Source organism: Chiloscyllium plagiosum, chromosome 5 (genome assembly GCF_004010195.1).
Source record: "Chiloscyllium plagiosum isolate BGI_BamShark_2017 chromosome 5, ASM401019v2, whole genome shotgun sequence".
NCBI classification, from domain to species: domain Eukaryota; kingdom Metazoa; phylum Chordata; class Chondrichthyes; order Orectolobiformes; family Hemiscylliidae; genus Chiloscyllium; species Chiloscyllium plagiosum.
The window spans coordinates 1,763,142-1,781,284 of NC_057714.1; the positions used below are offsets into that span (position 1 = coordinate 1,763,142).

The following is an 18,143-nucleotide window of genomic DNA, read 5'->3' on the forward strand; positions in this document are numbered from 1 at the left end:
AAGGAACCAATATTTTACCTTCTCTTGAGCTTCTTTCCAGGCTTTGATTGGATCAGATTCATAGCCCCGTTGGATGAGCATTTGGTAAAGATCCCTCTTTGATTTATTCTCTAAGAAAATATTTATAAAAAGGTCATATCAAAAAAGTATACAAACATCAAATAAATGTGTCCAATATCCATCAGCTGGTGGTAACTTTTGAATGTAAGATGATAAGACAGATTTTTTTGACAAAATGGTAACACTTCAACAATGAAAATCCTTAACCTCGAATGTCTACAGACCAATCCAGGGTTATTTTACATACATTAACCAAACCTTGAAATATTTGCATCAAAAGGTCCTGGAATTTGCTTTCCAGTTCACATTCACCATCAAAAAAAGTTGCCAACAAAGGATGTAGCTGCTTTGTGGATTTTGCTATTCCAGACACCATTTTAAATCTGCTGTAAAGTCTCCAGCCACTTCAGGAATCCAGCAATAATTATATCAACCACCAAAGAAAGTGACTACTCACACTAAGGTATTCTCAGGACAGCAAACCAGGAAGTAAAAACAGCACAATTTTTCATCCAAATTATAATTCGTGAGCAAAATAATTAGTAAAATTGAAATAAAAAACCTAAAATATGAATTTTATGAGTGAAAATACATTTTAAATGATTTATCAATGAGAAATTTGACATTTCAGAAATATAAAATTAAAGGTACAATTTTCAAACACTGAAGATTTCAACAATGATCATGAAGTTATTAAAACTATTTAAAAAGTTGTGAACATTTCAAAGGTTTTTTTATACCAACTTCTACTTATATAGCACCTTTAACATTACAACATTTCTGTAAATGCTTTGCAGGATTAGCCAAATAAAGGGATATCTTAAGTCAGATGACCATAAGCTTAACTAAACAAGTTTCAAAAATTGCTATTAGGAGGAAAATGAGATAAACAGAAGAGGAGATACAAAGAGAATTCCAGAGCTTGGGGCTTAGCAAAACGATATAGATATCAAAGGTGAAGAAATAATCAAGAATGCATAAGAGGCTATAATAGAGGTGCGCAAGTATCTTCTAGATTTTGCTGGAGGAAATTAGTCATGAAAAGAGGCAAAGCCATGGAGGGATTTGTAAACAGAAATGAGAAATTCAAATTCAAGACTCTGCTTAATCAGTAATCAATGCAAGTCAGTGCGTTCAGGGTTGATATGGGAAGCAAACATGCTAAAAGTGCAATGAAACTGACATTTATAACATATACATGCATAAAACCATTTACTGCAAGTTTAGGTTCTTGAAATGCTAAGAAAAACCATATAGCTTTGCATGTGCTTTTGGTGTTAAGAATTGACTTTTAAAAACAATATCCATAATTCCAAATGATTATATTACCCACAATTCATCAGGAACTACCCAATTAGCTGGAGAACTTTGCAGACTAATTTTTAGTCTGTGCTGGGAAGTGATTCAGGAGAAAAGCACACATCAAGCTTGAAAGTACTGAGAACTTATTAAATGTCTTACACAGTATTCCTAAGAAAAAGAATTCAAAGTAATGAAATGATTTGAAAATAAAAAATTATTATAAATCCCATACTGCAGTGTTGTCAGTCAGTGCAAAAGTAGTATAGTGCTAGATGATTTTTTTTTCAGAAAAAGGAGGAATGGCATTAGATTAGATTAAATTACAGTGTGGAAACAGGCCCTTCGGCCCAACAAGTCACACCGACCCGCCGAAGCGTAACCCTCCCATACCCCTAACCTAACACTACGGGCAATTTAGCATGGCCAATTCACCTGACCTGCACATCTTTGGACTGTGGGAGGAAACCGGAGCACTCGGAGGAAACCCACGCAGACACGGGGAGAACGTGCAAACTCCACACAGTCAGTCACCTGAGGCGGGAATTGAACCCGGGTCTCTGGCACTGTGAGGCAGCAGTGCTAACCACTGTGCCACCGTGCCGCCCTGAAGTTGCTTCAGGGATGACATAGCACTGGAAGGAGACTTAAGTATTACTAATTATGTTCCAGAATTAAGATTTCTACAGTTCCAGCAGATAAATTCAAATTTTAATTACTTCAAATTAAATTTTTTTCCCTCATATGGAAATGAGGAGATCTTGCTATAAGTACAGCAATGGATGTTCTTAGAATTGCAACAATTTTCTAGCATGTATCACTGCGTGCTGTTTCCTACACAAAGCTGTTCTTTCTGTTCAAACTATAAAGTTTGCTTGGGTTATTTCTAATCTGTTTAAAAATCTTTGAATCGATTAAAACAAAATAGTGTTTTTCTTCTCTCGTTCATCTTCATTTCTGTTGTTTATAAACATTTGTTTTGCTTTGTTAAAACACATTGCAACATTGTGTGTTTATATTTCAATAAATGATCACTTTGATCACAAAACTTTAAGGATTAGGATCTTTTCAGCCAGGTTCCTGGCTGGAATCTGGCTCATCAAATACGAATATCAACTGGGCACTAAATGATAACCAGTGGGCCCACCTGATCACAAATTAGGACACAGGCAACAGAAATGTGTTGTGTCAATTTTACAGAGGTAGAAAGTAGGCATCCACCCACGAGTGTATTAGAATAGTTGATTGTGGAGGTAACAAAGGATTAGAATTTAGTTGACAGCTGAGCTGAGACAGGGACAAATCAAGCAATGTTACGGAGGTACAAATAGGTGGCCATACAGGATTGTGGTAATATGGGGTCAGCAGCTCAATGCCACATCAAATACAGCAAGATCAACATTATAAAAACTGGTACATGCTCATCACTTAATTGATTTCTACTTGATTTTAAAATGATTTATGAGATGTGACTGTCACAAGCAAGGCCAGCATTTACCTAACTTGTATTGAGAAGCTACTGGTGAGCTATCTTGAATTGGTCATGATGTTAGAGAAGGAGTTCTCAGACTTTAGGTAAAATAGCAACACTACCATTCAAGTCAAGATGGTGAGAGACTTTGAGGGAAACCTGTAGTTTAGGGAGATGATAACAGTGCATCTTGTGGGGAAAGAGAGAATCACTGGCTGCAACCTCTGGATTTCCATGTCCAATGGCTCACGTGCAGACTTCAGAGGTTGCTGTTAATTTTAGAGACATTATGACAATGAACGCCAATGCATTTTTCAATACTAAAGCAAAATCCACACATTAATCTTACATCATTACAACTACATTTTGTGACAATTAACTCTATTTTGGTTTTACATATTTTTGAGTATTATTCTCAATATTAGAGGTCACACGGGACTATTTCAGCATTGAGGCAAACAAGTCTATCTTAAATAATGAAGCAACATTATATAGTTTAGTTTCAAATTAGCTGAATAAGAAAACTATAGTTCAGGTTAGAACATACAAAATATAAGCAAAATTTAAACACTCAAGTTTTTCATATGTGACTATTAAAACAGGATCTTTAAAAATTATATCAGAGGAGATATCCAAGAGGTTCTCAAACATTTTTGCTGTAACTTATTTGGAGATTCACAACTCACACATGGGTCTTCTTTATAAGAAACAGTACTTTTTTCAAACTAATGTTACTTCATAACTAATGTATAAATGGGAACTTAAAATACTTCAACAGTTTTATCACATCATCTGTTTTACATGTTTGGGTTTTAATAGCAAAACCTGATCAAATCTAACTAAAAAGCCAGAAAGTTCTTCAATGTGCTCCTGTCTTATCACATTTACTTAGAAATACAAACAAACAGTGAGGCAGGAGTAGATCTAAGGTAGTACTGAGCAATTTCACAAAGTAAAACTGGACCTCTACTCTCTAAGCTGGAACCTAACTTGATTGCATGGTCAACACTTTTCTGTAGATGAAAATATAGTGGATCTTGCATCAGGTTCTTTGCAGGTAGAAAAAGGAATAATGAATAGGTGAATTGCTTTGAAATGTGTCGTGCAAATATCGAAGGTTCCCTGTGTGTAGATACGGCATCATTTAGAATTGAGAAGTAAATTAGTAACTAAGAAAACAATCCAAATAAGGTAAAATAAACCAACTTTTCCAAATGTGAGAAGCACGGTGAGCAAATTAACTTTGGAGAACAATGGCAATATTTTACAAGAATGGCTATTTAACAATTCCCATTTAATATTCTCACCAAAGGTTCTTTACGAATGCAATGCAGAGTGAAAATAACAAGTATATTATGCAAAGAATTGAAGAACATGGGGCACACAAATTTTTAACTTTTTTTTAAAGCAAAGTCAAAAGATTTGCTTAGGGAGCACAAACAGTAGGTGAGAGTCAGGTGACAATGCCAATGCCTTGTTAGAGTTTAGTCATTTTTGGTGCAAGTGAGGAATTCCAAAAAAAGGTATTGTACTACACTGTATAATGAGGTAATAACTTTTCTTACAACTGTGAAACACATGCTCTCCTGAGGTGTATTGAAAATATCTGCAAGATCAAACTGATTGTGGAGGAAGAGAGAATTAAGAAGAATGCAAAGTTGGAAAATCTTCTTGTAGGAAATTCTAAAGCCTCATTGAGAGAATTCTTGGAGCAGATATTACCTGTTAGTGCACTACAGTGAACATTCACCCCATGTCCCCATCACAATCCATCGCTTCCAAAACCCAAATATCCTTGTCTTGCTAATGCCTCTTACCAAGTTTGGGGACTTGTCCCAGATAATTCAGTTTACATTTTTCTACAAGCTATATAAACATTTTAACACCTTCAGAAACTGGAAATATTGTCCAGCAATCTACCTAGTTATAACTGACAATCATAAATGATCATATATAATGACCCAGATATGCCAACAGCCAGATAGTCACTGTACCGGTGTAAACTTGCGTTGTGGATTGGAACAATAAGGAAATCCTGACACAGCTTACTGAGGGAACTAATTGGCAATTGTTCCAGTGACTGGAACCCTCTGCAAAAGTCCCTTAATGTTAGAGCTCTGACTTATTTAAGTTTAATTAATTAACCAATTCAAGCATTAAGTCAAGTCCCTCAGTAAACATTAAGCTGAAACCATACTTAGCCCTTCATAATAACTTCCAGGTGTCTGGACATAAAGACTTCAGAATACAGCACTCAGACCAGTAAAAGGGTTTGGCTTTGACGAAGATCCTTTATGTTGCTGGATGCACGAATAATTGAACAGATTGCAAATAAGACAGTAATCCCAAGTGCAGAAGTCATCTGAATGGACTGTAGGCTAATTGGTTATTTGATAAGTGGAAGTAGGGAGTTTGATTAATGGGAGGAGGAGACAGTGATACGGTAGCAATGCTTCACAATTTCAGAAGTAGTGAATGGGCTTCAGAGTCAACGTTGTGGGCTCTCAGGCAACTGCTCAGGATTGTATACCACTGTGCCTCAATTCTTTTGGCCTTTCCTGCAAATTAGATTGGACATACCCAGGAATGATAATTGTATTGGTCCGGGGCATCATCAGTGGGTGAGTACAACTATATGAGGCTGTAACCTCACTAGTCTGTAGAACAGTTTTCCCAATATGGTACATTCCCTGGGTGTTAACAAGGAGGGCTTTAAATAATAGTGACCATAAAACTGTCAATTCTTACCAAAAAAAAGTATCTGGTTCATTAGTGTTGTTGGGGAGGAAATCTGGTATCCTTGCATAGTTTTACATTTGTTTCTACACCTGTAACAATATGGTTGATTCTTAAATGCACTCTGAAATGGACTAGCAAGCCACTTAATTCAAGAACCGATAGGAATGAGTGACAAATGCAGGCATTGGTCACATCACACAGAAGAATACGTTTTTAAAAAGACAGATTGGAAGCACCCCCTTCTTTCATGACCTTGATTGACAGATTAAGAGTTTCATGTAAAACTCTAATGAACATATAGCTAAGGTGGTGTAAATTAAAAATGTGCTCAAATAAGCGAGCATGATTTTACTTGCCAATAAAGTGTTTCTACAATGCAGGAAATGGATATCCCATTAATTGTGAACACTGATCCACCAGCAGTTTCTCAGCTACACCCCTGATGTCATGCCATCAATGCAAAGGCTGCCTTTCCACATACACACTGTTTGTTTAATATGAAGTGTAAAGAGAGTGACGTAGTGACTGCAAAAGTCACTACCTAAAATCTGCTGCTTACAAATGGTTTGGTGCTGCCTGTGTGAACATTAAATAGAATTACCACTTTTGGGGAGGAGGTTTATAGCAACATTAAAAAAAAGTTAAGCTTACTCCAAATGTCCTAGAACCCCTTCTCCAACATGCTCCTCTGGCTGTGATGACCTTACATACATTCAACTATAGTTTGCTTTGCATGCAAGGTTAAATGCAATATTCTAATGATCTACATATGAATGCATTGCTCCAAATAGTATACCACTGGCCAGAAATGCAACAGTCAACCAAGACACAACCACCTACTACTGCACAAAATTCAGTCCATTGACAATCTATTGACATTTTGTTCTTTTTGAAAAAATCCTTACCAATTGTAATCTTTCCTTGTATTTTCTCTAGAATGAAGCGAGCTTGGTTGTTCAGCTTTGCAGACTCTGCTCCAAACATTCCTGACAACCACTCTTTCCTGAGACCATAATAATGCAACCTCAGATCAAAGAACTCCTTCAAGATGTCATGTACAGTTTCGTACTTCTTCAAGCAACCCATATGATCAAATAGTACCTGCAATTATCATAATGTTATTGCCATTTGAACATTTTAAAAAATGCATCTAGCATTTAAAAATATGTAACATCTATGTAAAGTTTAAGAAAGAATACTACCATTGAGTTGCAAGTGAGTGTCGTTTGTAGTTTGAACACCTTATGTAAGCCAGCAGCTTCTGCTTGTGCAAGTTTCTCTTCTGACATTTTTACAACAAACTTTACTGAAGCATCAGTATGATATTCTTTGTAGTCATTTATCAAAGCTGGTGTCTTTTCTGTCCCATTAAGCATTGGCTCAAGGACTTGTTCTTTGTATGCCTATATAGAAATAAAGGCTAAGTATTCATCAAAATATAAAAAGGAACATAAAAAGGAAAAAGGTAGTTGCACTAAGTAGGCACAAGACATCCTAAAATATTTTTAGCTAGTAGGGACACATTTTCAGTCAGAAATGTAAGCTAATTTTAATCAACTGCTTTTTACCAGGAGTTAAGAATTACACAGCTGAATAAATATGTCATAATATGGAAGCACTGATATCCTTATCCACAACTGCAAATACATTTTAATGAAAAAAATGTATTTCCTAAAATTCTCCTTTAGTATTATACTCTGAAACATTTCTGAATTATTGCTCATAGATTAAAGTACAGACTTGGAGTTCTGTCATGAAGGCATGTTCAAGGACCCTGGCCAGTTAATTTACCAGGCACATATAAAGGAAATAAATTTTTTTAAAAAATTAATTAATTAATTAATCTCATATATTGTGAAGCTAACAGTTCAACCCACTAAGGTGATCACCCACAGCTTTATGGTACGTTCAACTGAACCATTACTTCAGAGATGAGTAGCTATCTATATTCTCTAAAAGAAATAAGAGTAGCATCAATACATCCATATTGTCATGTGAAGCTACTGACTTCATGAATATCTGAATGGTTTCCAAATTAATACTCAATTCAAAGTTGTGCTCTACCTGTGTCCAGGTCCTAACTGGCAGTTCTGTAATTTCTATTGTATTTCGATCCAAAACCAAGATTTCACCACTGACAACATATTGATTTTGCCCCACTTCATGAATTGTTCCTTTAAAATTCTTGTAGCTTGGAAGCTAGAGATTCAAAAAAACATAAAAATGAAATTTAACTCTGTAGCTCACATCTGGCCTTTGCAAGATTAGTGAAGACAGTGCAATTTTGTTTTCTAAGTCAACAAGATTTAGCACATCATAAGCATTAATAAATGAATGTTAAAAGTATACAAGAACAATATGCTGATGTCATGAATAAAAAAGCTATTTTTCTCTCAAATTAATAGTGTCACTCAAATAAGATCTCAATACATTTAAATACTTCAGGAGCTTAACATTTGATTTACGAGAGACAATTTCGCTATAATAAAAGATTAATAAACGAACAAATTGGGAAATAATTTGTGCCTAACACAATTTTAAGACACCCCAAAATACTTCACAGCCAGTGTTGACACTATTTGGAGATGCCGGTGTTGGACTGGGGTGTACAGAGTTAAAAATCACACACCTGTTGGACTATAACCTGGTGTTGTGAGAGTGTTGATACTGTTAGAAAGCAAAAAATATAAACAAGCTGATTTCCACATGAAATTCAACATGCAATAATGAGATAAACGACCAAATAATCAGTTTTATTAACAGTCATTAAGGGAGATTTCCAGGACACAAGGTGAACTGCCTGTTCCTCCAGGATAAGTACTTAGGATGTATTAGGTTAACTTGAGTTGGCAGATAAGGCCTCGGTTTAATATCTCATCCCAACAATGGCATCACATGCAGTAAAGTATTCCAAATAAAAAAAGAAAGCAATAGAGAAACTCTGCAGCTGTGGTAGCACATGTGGTAAGAGAAAGAGAAGGTTTCAAGTCCAAATGACTTCTTCCAAAATCTTCCATAGACATTGTCAGGCTTGACATGTTTCCCTTTCACATACTGTCTTTATTTCAAATCACTGTCGTCTGCAGTATTTTGTGAACAATTTTATAATACTGAAATATTTGTTTAGATCGCTTGCTTAAGTCTCTGGAACAGGACATAACCATAACATAACTTCAGTGTGATGCCACAGCTCCACAAGTGGCACTTGATTTTAATTAGACACTTGATTTTCAATTACAGAAAACAATGCATTAAAACTTCAGTCTTAAAGGTAAAGTAGATCTTGGTTAAGTTCATCACTTTATGAAAAGAATTAGCTAGGTTGTCAGAAATAAGAAGCTATAACATCAGCTGCCACAGAATCACAAAAGTTACAGTGCAGAAAGAGGCCATTCAACCCATCATGCCTGCTTGGCATCTCTTAGCATTTCAATTTGGTGCCAATCTCTTGTCTTTTCCCCACAATCCCATACATTGCTTCTATTTAAGTAATTATCCAATACCCTCTTGAACGCATCAACTGAACCAGTCTTCAGCACACTTCCAGACAAGGCGTTCAAGAGCCGAAACACTCACTGTGTGAAAAGGCCTTTTCTTACCTAACAGTTGCTTTTGGACAAAAAAAAAATAAGACACTAAGACTTCCATATTTCTGTGGAAGTCAGTCGAGATGAAGAGAGATGTGGTGTAAAATATAATGCCTGCTCAGCGCACAATGATACTAGTGTAGACCAATTTTACCCATTACATGCAATTTGTCCTTTGGTTACCTGAAACACTTCCTTGAACAAAATGTTGCACTCGTTGAATGTTATGTAAAACACACATTTTACACATGTAAGAAACACATTAATTTCTTAAAATACAAGAAAATAATTGTTAAAAATATTCACAAATATCCAGTATAATTTACCATAGGTAGGGGATCCAGGCCATCAAGCATCCGCCTAACATTGTTGACCAGCTCCCTGGCGTCATAATTAGGAATTCTACAAGCCCATCCTGTACCAATACCTTCAGCTCCATTAACAAGAACCATAGGAATTATGGGGCAGTACCACTCTGGTTCGACACGCTGATTGTCATCATAAAGGAACTTCAACAAATTGTCATCCATTTGAGGGGAAAGCAAACGTGCCAATGGACTAAAAACAAGTGCAATAAATGTAACAAAATTAAAAGAATTCAATGATTAGTCAGAAAAATTAACCACTATATCGTAAAGTAACTGCATATTCACACTGATTGAAGTTTTGAAAAAATATTTTTACAGAGTTAGAAACATTTTAAAAGGACAATTGTTTTAAAAATATGTAAAAGACAATATTAAAGAAATGCAAAAGCAACAAGTTAGTAAATTGCAACATAAAAATAAAACAGAATACTTTGAATTCTAGAACAACACAGATCGGCCAGTATTATAGCGAAAAGACTGGTCGGTGCTATAAGCTATTAAGGAGAAATGTCATGGTGCAACACTAATCTGTCTCTTACATGTCAATATTTATATTTCTAAATTATCGCTAAATAGTTTTCTCCACTCACCTTAACATAGTGAAAATATATCGAGGACTAGCAGCATCTTTGCCACCATGTAGTCTGGTACCAAACTGGCCAATTGGCTGCAACAGACTTATATTGTTACTTCCTACAAAGTTTTGAGCCAAGTTTACAATGGTCATCATAAGTGCTTGCTGAAAAAGAATGCGATAGTTCGGTTTGTAAAAATGCCAATACATGGTGTATGCAACTAAAACTTCATTGACAACATTCCCAAGTATTTAATTTCACATATCCAACGCATGTTCTCATTCTTCTAAAAGATGCCATCACTGTGTTATGCTCCTGATTTCACTAAGTTGCATTCACTCATCATCCATTTGGATGCAGAATGACAACGCATCAATTTATATCCTTGTTTTCAAGATTCCTCAATGGTCTTGTTCCTCTACATAAGCTTAAGATCTACAATCCTCTGAAATCTCTTTCAATTCTAAATTTCCCTCAATTTACGAATTTTAATCCACCATTAACAACAGTTTTTAACCCATTCTTTGGCCAAAAAAAATCATTTATTTGAGACATGCTTTAATTCATTATCAAATAAGACAGTACTTATGAACACAAACTCCATGAAATGCAGTCAGAATCAATGGTGCAGCCGTTCCTTTCCTTCCTGTGACCACTCAAGCAGCAGTGAAACTACAGGTCTAACCAATGCCATGGCTTCCTCTCCCCAGCTGTGGGGCTCAGAGGAAACTTCTTTAAGCAGAAGCATAACCTGATGAAGAATTCAATGCCCCTCCAGCACTTTGATGAGAGCACCATGGGTCATTACTGTCATTAACACTCGATCAGCACAGAAAACGTGGATCAGTTTTATTTAATGGAGTGCTTACTCTATCCGAAAGACTTGGAGTTCCACATGCAGTTCAAAGTTCAAGTTCAAAAAAAAACACTGATGTATTAGCTATCTGCTTCATGAAAAAAGGATTAAGCCCTGGAACTACGATTAGAAGCAATGAATATTTCAAAGGTTTCTAGCCACTCAATTTAGGAGTGTGCAGGTTAGATGTTCCTGTTGCTTGACCAATGGCTTTCCCAATTTACTATGCAAAAGTTAACCCACTAATTTCTTTGCCTAAAACACGGTCTCAAAATTTCAACTTCTACACGAGTTTATAAATTACATGAGGGGGAAATGAGCAGTGAAGGAAGTCAAGAAAGGTAAAATTTGAAAAACATAATTGCCTTGCCATCAGAGGTACACCTTGTAATTCTCTTTGCATTCTGTATAAAGCAATCCTACTTTACAGATTTTAGTTGATTTTTCTACCCCACATTTGAGTCAAACACAAAGAAGTCGACATAGTCTTGCCAGATCATACAGCTGCTCCCTAATTAGAGAGGCACATCTGTTAGTGGTTTAACCAGAGGGTCACCGTACATCAAGCAAGGGGAGAGGTTGAGAAGGGCAGTCTTTCATGGTAACTTCAGGGTGCAGGGGTGGAACCTACGATGCTGGCATCACACAGTGTTGATAACCAGCCATCCAGCCAACTACTTTATTCTGAAACATTCAATCTAATTATGATTCACATGAGCTGGCATAACTTTTTAAATTGTTACATTTTCAGTTTTAAAAAAGGCATTAAGCACGGCACACTCAGAAGAAATGTATGAACACACTCTAACAGAAGTACGCCATTCAGACTTTCAGGCCTGCTCTTGTCATTCAATATGACCATGGCTGATCTGAACGTAGTCTGAAATCCACATTCTCACCTACATCTAATAATCTTTCACCCCTTGCCTAACAAGAATCTACCTATCTATTACTAAACCAGAAGTATTCTAGGACACAACATCCAATTTTCAAGATGACAGTGCCAGGAACTCATGTTGCTTTAAGATAAAATTTCATCATATCTTCATTTTAAATGGGTGACTACTAATTTTTAAAGTGAATTGTAGTTCTAAATTCTCCCGCAAGTAGAAGAATCCTTTCCACATCTTCGCTCTCAATAACTATCAGGATCATATATGCTTAGATCAAGTCATTTTTTACTTTTTCAAAATTCTAGCGGATACAAGTCTAACCTGTCAAATCTTTCCGCAGAAGACAACCCTACATTTTCAGATAATAATCCACTAAACCTTTACCAACTCATTTACACGCTTGCTTAAATGAAGTGATCAATACAGTGCAAGAATTGCAAAACCTGCGCCCACACCTCTCCCCTCACCTCCATCAAAGACCCCAAAGGAGCTTTCTACATCCGTCAGAGATTTACTTGCACCCCCACACACGTCATTTACTTTATCTGTTGCTGTCTCTTCTACATTGGGCAGACAGGATACCTACTTGCAGAACGCTTCAGAGAACATCTCCAGGACACACGCACGAAGCAACCCCATCATCTCGTGGTCAAACACTAACTTCCCCTCCCACACCCCCAAGGCCATGCAGGTCTTGGGCCTCCTCCATCACCAAACCCTTATCACGCCTGGAGGACGAATGTCTCATCTTCCACCTTGAGACCCTCCAACCACACAGGATTAAGGTGGATTTCACCAGTTTCCTCATTTCCCCTCCCCCAACTTATCCCGGATCCAACCTTCCACCTCGGCACTGCCCTCTTGACCAGTCCATCTTCCTTATCACCGATCTGCTCCATCCTCCTCTCTGCCCTATCAGCTTCACCCACCTGTTGCACTCTCAGCTACCTTCCCCCCAGCCCCACTTCCTACCCTTTTATCTCCCAGCCCCCCTGGCCACAAGCCTCATTCCTGATGAAGGGCTTATGCTTGAAACGTCAGCTCCTCGGATGCTGCCTGACCAGCTGTGCTTTTCTGACTACTTTTGTATTCCATTCCCTTCACAATAAAGGATAAAATTCTATTTGTATTCCTCATACTTCATGTACCCACATACTAACCTTTTGAGAGTCATGCACTAGGACACTGAGTTGTTTGCAACTCAGTGCTCTGCAATTTCTCATTGATATAAAACACTTCTCTTTTACCTTTCCTGACAAAATAGGCAATTTCACATTTTCCCATATTATATTTCATTTAATTAGATTAGCTTAGATTGATTAGATTTGATTAATTAGATTAGATTACTTACAGTGTGGAAACAGGCCCTTCAGCCCAACAAGTCCACACCGACCCTCCGAACAGCAACCCACCCAGACCCATTCCCCGACTTTTACCCCTTCACCTAACACTACGGGCAACTTAGCATGGCCAATTCACCTAACCTGCACATTTTTTGGACTGTGGGAGGAAACTGGAGCATCCAGAAGAAACCCACGCAGACACGGAGAGAATCTGCAAACTCCACACAGACAGTTGCCTGATGCGGGAATTGAACCCGTGTCTGGCACTGAGGCAGCAATGCTAACCACTGCCACCGTGCCGCCCTACTGCATCTTTGCCCTGTAACTTAACATATTGTACAGCCTTTTGTCACCTCCTTTTGCCCGCTTCACAGCTTACTTTCCTGCTTATTTTTGCACTATCAGCAATAGATCAACCATTTCTTCTATCGTTTCAACTATCATTTATAGAAATTGTACACCAGTTGATATCCCAGCACCAATCCTTGTGACATAACAATTCTTACCTCAAGCCAACCTGTAAAAGATCCATTTATACCTACACTACTTCCTCTTAGCCAGCTAATCTTTTAGATTAAAATTAGATTCCCTACAGTGTGAAGCAGGCCATCTGGCCCAACAAGTCCACATCGACCCTCCGAAGAGTAACCCACCCAGACCCATTCCCCTACTCCCTACTAATGCACCTACCACTATGGGCAATTTAGCGTGGCCAATTAACCTGACCTGCACATCTTTAGACTATGGGAGGAAACCGGAGCACCCGGAGGAATCCCACTCCGATACGGGAAGAATGTGCAACTCCACACAGACAGTCGCCTAAGGCTGAAATTGAACCTAGGTCCCTGACGCTGCGAGTAGCAGTGCTAACCACTGAGCCATTGTGCTGCTCATGTTTTTAACCATTCCAATATGCTAGCTTTTACATATAAGCTTTTGTTTTCCATAATGCAATACATTATCAAATACCTTTTGGAAACAAGTACAGTATATCCAACAGTTTCCATTTACCCACAGCAAGAGCCATCTTTTCAAAGGACTGCAATAGACTGATCAAACATGATTGCATTTTCTTAAAACCACGTTGATTACCCAATTACCAAGTGCTCTAAACTAATCTCTTCAATAACAGTTTTATTACATATTCCCTATAACAGATGTTAAGCAAACCGGCATGTATCAACAACAATATATCTGGCACTGGTTGAAAGAACTGTTAGACTATAAGTTTTTTTGAGATTTTAGCCTTAATGAAGGAGTGGCTTCTATTTGACAATCCAATTAAGAAAATGAGACTAATTTTCTCACACCAAACCTATAACATCACCCTTCAACAGACTTAAAACTTTGAAGCTGTTCTACCAATACTTTTACAAAGATACTTGGCAATCTATTCCTAAGAACTACATATTATTCAAAGTTGCACTGCTGTCACAATGACATGATCACATGGTTTCTCTAACAAAGATCATAAGCAATAGATCTTGGACATGATTGCTGCCAGGTTAGCCATCACCAGCCATAAACAGGTTAACTCCAAAAATCTATTAATGAGCGCTCAGGTCCTTGCTCAACATTTCTGAAAATAGTATATCCACAATAAACAGAATGCATCAAATTAATTGTTCCACTTTAGCCTGACTCTATATACCACCAAAGTTAATTGCACATGGATGCTTTCATACGGGGTGAAGTTCGTCACTGATTACTACAAAATCAGTAACTTAACATGAAAAGCCCACTTATGTAGAAAATGTTGCAAAAGCCCAAAGACTGCTGATAAAAAAACATAATGAATATACTTGAAAAACCCTTGAATAAAAATGTAACTTCAGGAATTATAGGCATAATTTTATGCACTGCAGGTTTAGAAATATTGGGACCTATAAAATTCTCCTGCATGGTCCTATCCCACCTCAAAGTCCACCCTCATGGGTGTTCTCTCTCTTCTTAGCCTCTAAGAACCTCTTCCTCTGAAAAAATCCTTCTCATCGAGAAGTTCATGGCTGTCTGCATGAAGCAGCTTACTTATTGCAGTCTGGATTTACCTCTGCATTTGGGGCTAAGCCACATACAAAAAAAAACTTCAAAACACAGGTCAAATTGTTATTTGATATGAACTATAACTGCAGAATAGACGAGTTTGTACTTACCTCACCATGGTGATAAGCCGACATTTCAGCCACTGATCCTGCCAACTGAGCAACCTTAACTTCTCGTTTATCATTTCTCTTGAAGCATGTGTATAAGACTTTGCGTTGCCCAGGTTTTAAGCCTGAAACAAATTTATACAACTGTTACTATACAGGAAACTTTGTTTTAACCAGCATGTTATGAACTGGCAATCTCAATAAACCAGCAAAAATCATATACCTCAATACCAGGCGGTTACTGTACTATTGAGATCTTTGTGACATCTGAGTAGTCAGTTGAAGGTGCGAGAGAGAAGGCTTTCTGCCAGTAAGTTTTCTTTGGGCAAAGCTGCATTATTATTTAGGTGATTTATTCTGTAAATAATGTAGAACAGTGACGCGTATGCTCCCTGCATTACATTTCAATTAATTACAGTATATGTTTTTATATTAACTATATCATCCTATTGATAATTGGAATATTTGATCAAGGGGGTGGCACGGTGGCTCAGTGGTTAGCACTTCTGCTTCACAGCACCAGGAAACCAGGTTCAATTCCAGCCTCGGGCACCTGTCTGTGTGGAGTTTGCACGTTCTCCCCGTGTCTACGTGGGTTTCCTCCGGGTGCTCCGGTTTCCTCCCACAGTCCAAAGATGTGCAGGTTAGGTGAATTGGCCGTGCTAAAATCGCCTATAAGGTTAGGTGCATTAGTCAGAGGAATGGGTCTGGATGGGTTGCTCTGCAGAGGGTCAGTGTGCACTTGTTGGGCTGAAGGGCCTGTTTTCACACCGTAGGGCCTGTACAGTCCTGGTCCAATAGGTGCCAGTTAATAAATAGCTTGCTACACAATTTAATAAATTAGTAAAAACTAGAAAATTTCAAGAGAAGGGTGGGCCTTCTTCAGACATAGGAAGGATTGAAAAATATCTCTTAAGTGTACAAATTCTGCTGTATCGTGTTATAAACTCATGGAACACGGTCAGTGCTGAAGATCAGCATTTATTGCCCATCCAAGATTCTGAGAAGTGATGGTGATAAGGTGCTGCTGCAGTCCATGTGGTATAGGTACATTACCAGTGCTGTTAAGGAAGGGGTTCTAGGATTTTGATCGCGATAGTGAAGGAAACAATTTAGTTCCAAGTCAGAATGATTTGTGACATGGAGGAGAACTTGTCAGCAGTGGTTTTTTTAAATGCAGCCCTTATCCTTCTAGGAGGCAAATGCCACAAGTTTGGAAGGTACTACTGAAACTGGTGAGCTGCTGCATGCACCGTGTAAACAGTAAACATTGTTGCCACTGGGTATCGGAAATAAAGACAGCGAACATTTAAGGTGAGGGTGGGGTACCAATCAAGTAGACTGTTTTGTCTTGAATTATGGTGACCACCTCGAGGGTTAGATTAGATTAGATTAGATTAGATTACTTACAGTGTGGAAACAGGCCCTTCGGCCCAACAAGTCCACACCGACCCGCCGAAGCGAAACCCATCCATACCCCTACATTTACCCCTTTACCTAACACTACGGGCAATTTAGCATGGCCAATTCACCTGACTTGCACATCTTTGGACTGTGGGAGGAAACCGGAGCCCCCGGAGGAAACCCACGCAGACACGGGGAGAACGTGCAAACTCCAAAGGCGGGAATTGAACCCGGGTCTCTGGCGCTGCGAGGCAGCAGTGCTAACCACTGTGCCACCGTGCCGCCCACGGCTCCACCGTGCTGGAGCTCTACTCATCCTTGGCAAATAATGAACAGCTCACACTCCTGATTTGTGTTTAGTAAATAATGGACAAGCTTTAAAACGGTAAGTGAGCTACTTGCCAAAGAATTCCCAGTCTATATTCTCCTGTTGTTGCCATGTTTATAAGGCTAGTCCTGTCAAGTTTCTGGTCAAGAGTAATCCCCAGGATGGTGATGTTGTGGATTTAGTAACAGCAAGTGCATTCAATGTCAAAAGATTATTACAAAGGATTATACAAAAGACAGCACAGTGGCTAACACTACTGCCTTACAGTGCCAGGGACCCAGGTTCGATTCCCGCCTCGGGCGACTACCTGTGTGGAGTTTGCACATTCTTCAAGTGTCCTCCGGGTGCTCCGGTTTCCTCCCACAATCCAAAAACATGCAGGTTAGGTGAATTGGCCATGCTAAATTGCCCGTGGTGGGGGTTATTAGTTAGGGGTAAATATAGGGTAGGGTACTCTTCGGAGGGTCGGTGTGGACCTGTTGGGCCGAAAGGCCTGTTTCTACACTATAGGAATTCTAATTCTATCTGCCTGTTAGGGAGGGTCACAAAAACAAAGATGATATGAGCAGGACACTGCAATTCAACTCTTTGAGCCTGCGCTGCCATTCAATATGATTATGACTGATCATCTGACTCAGTACACTGTACCCCAAACCCTTTAGCCCGAAAAACTATATACAAATCATTCCTGAAGGAAACATTCAATATTTTGGCCTCAATAACTCTCTTTGGCAGATAATTACAAAGGAGAAAATGAGGTCTGCAGATGCTGGAGATCAGAGCTGAAAATGTGTTGCTGGAAAATCTGCAGATGCTGGAGATCAGAGCTGAAAATGTGTTGCTGGAAAAGCGCAGCAGGTCAGGCATGATCCAGGGAACAGGAGAATCGACGTTTCAGGCATAAGCCCTCCTTCAGGAATGAGGAAAGTTTGTCCAGCAGGCTAAGATAAAAGGTAGGGAGGAGGGACTAGGGGGAGGGGCGTCGGAAATGTGATAGGTGGAAAGAGGTCAAGGTGAGGGTGATAGGTCAGACGGGGGTGGGGGCGGAGAGGTCGGGAAGAAGATTGCAG

The 18,143-nt window shown here is 38.6% G+C and overlaps 1 protein-coding gene across 3 annotated transcripts in view; it reads right to left on the minus strand.

Annotated features, from left to right (window-relative positions):
- The window catches only part of LOC122549657 (DNA topoisomerase 2-beta-like), a 144,337-nt gene that overhangs the window by 47,501 nt on the left and 78,693 nt on the right, over nt 1–18,143 (minus strand). For all 3 annotated transcript variants that reach the window (XM_043689461.1, XM_043689462.1, XM_043689463.1), the window contains 7 exons: nt 15,345–15,466; nt 10,115–10,263; nt 9,483–9,714; nt 7,634–7,768; nt 6,772–6,972; nt 6,475–6,670; nt 19–110 (listed from right to left, as the gene is read on the minus strand). In XM_043689461.1, coding sequence (XP_043545396.1) covers nt 19–110; nt 6,475–6,670; nt 6,772–6,972; nt 7,634–7,768; nt 9,483–9,714; nt 10,115–10,263; nt 15,345–15,466 — 1,127 coding nt within the window. The remainder of the gene's footprint in view (nt 1–18; nt 111–6,474; nt 6,671–6,771; nt 6,973–7,633; nt 7,769–9,482; nt 9,715–10,114; nt 10,264–15,344; nt 15,467–18,143) is intronic.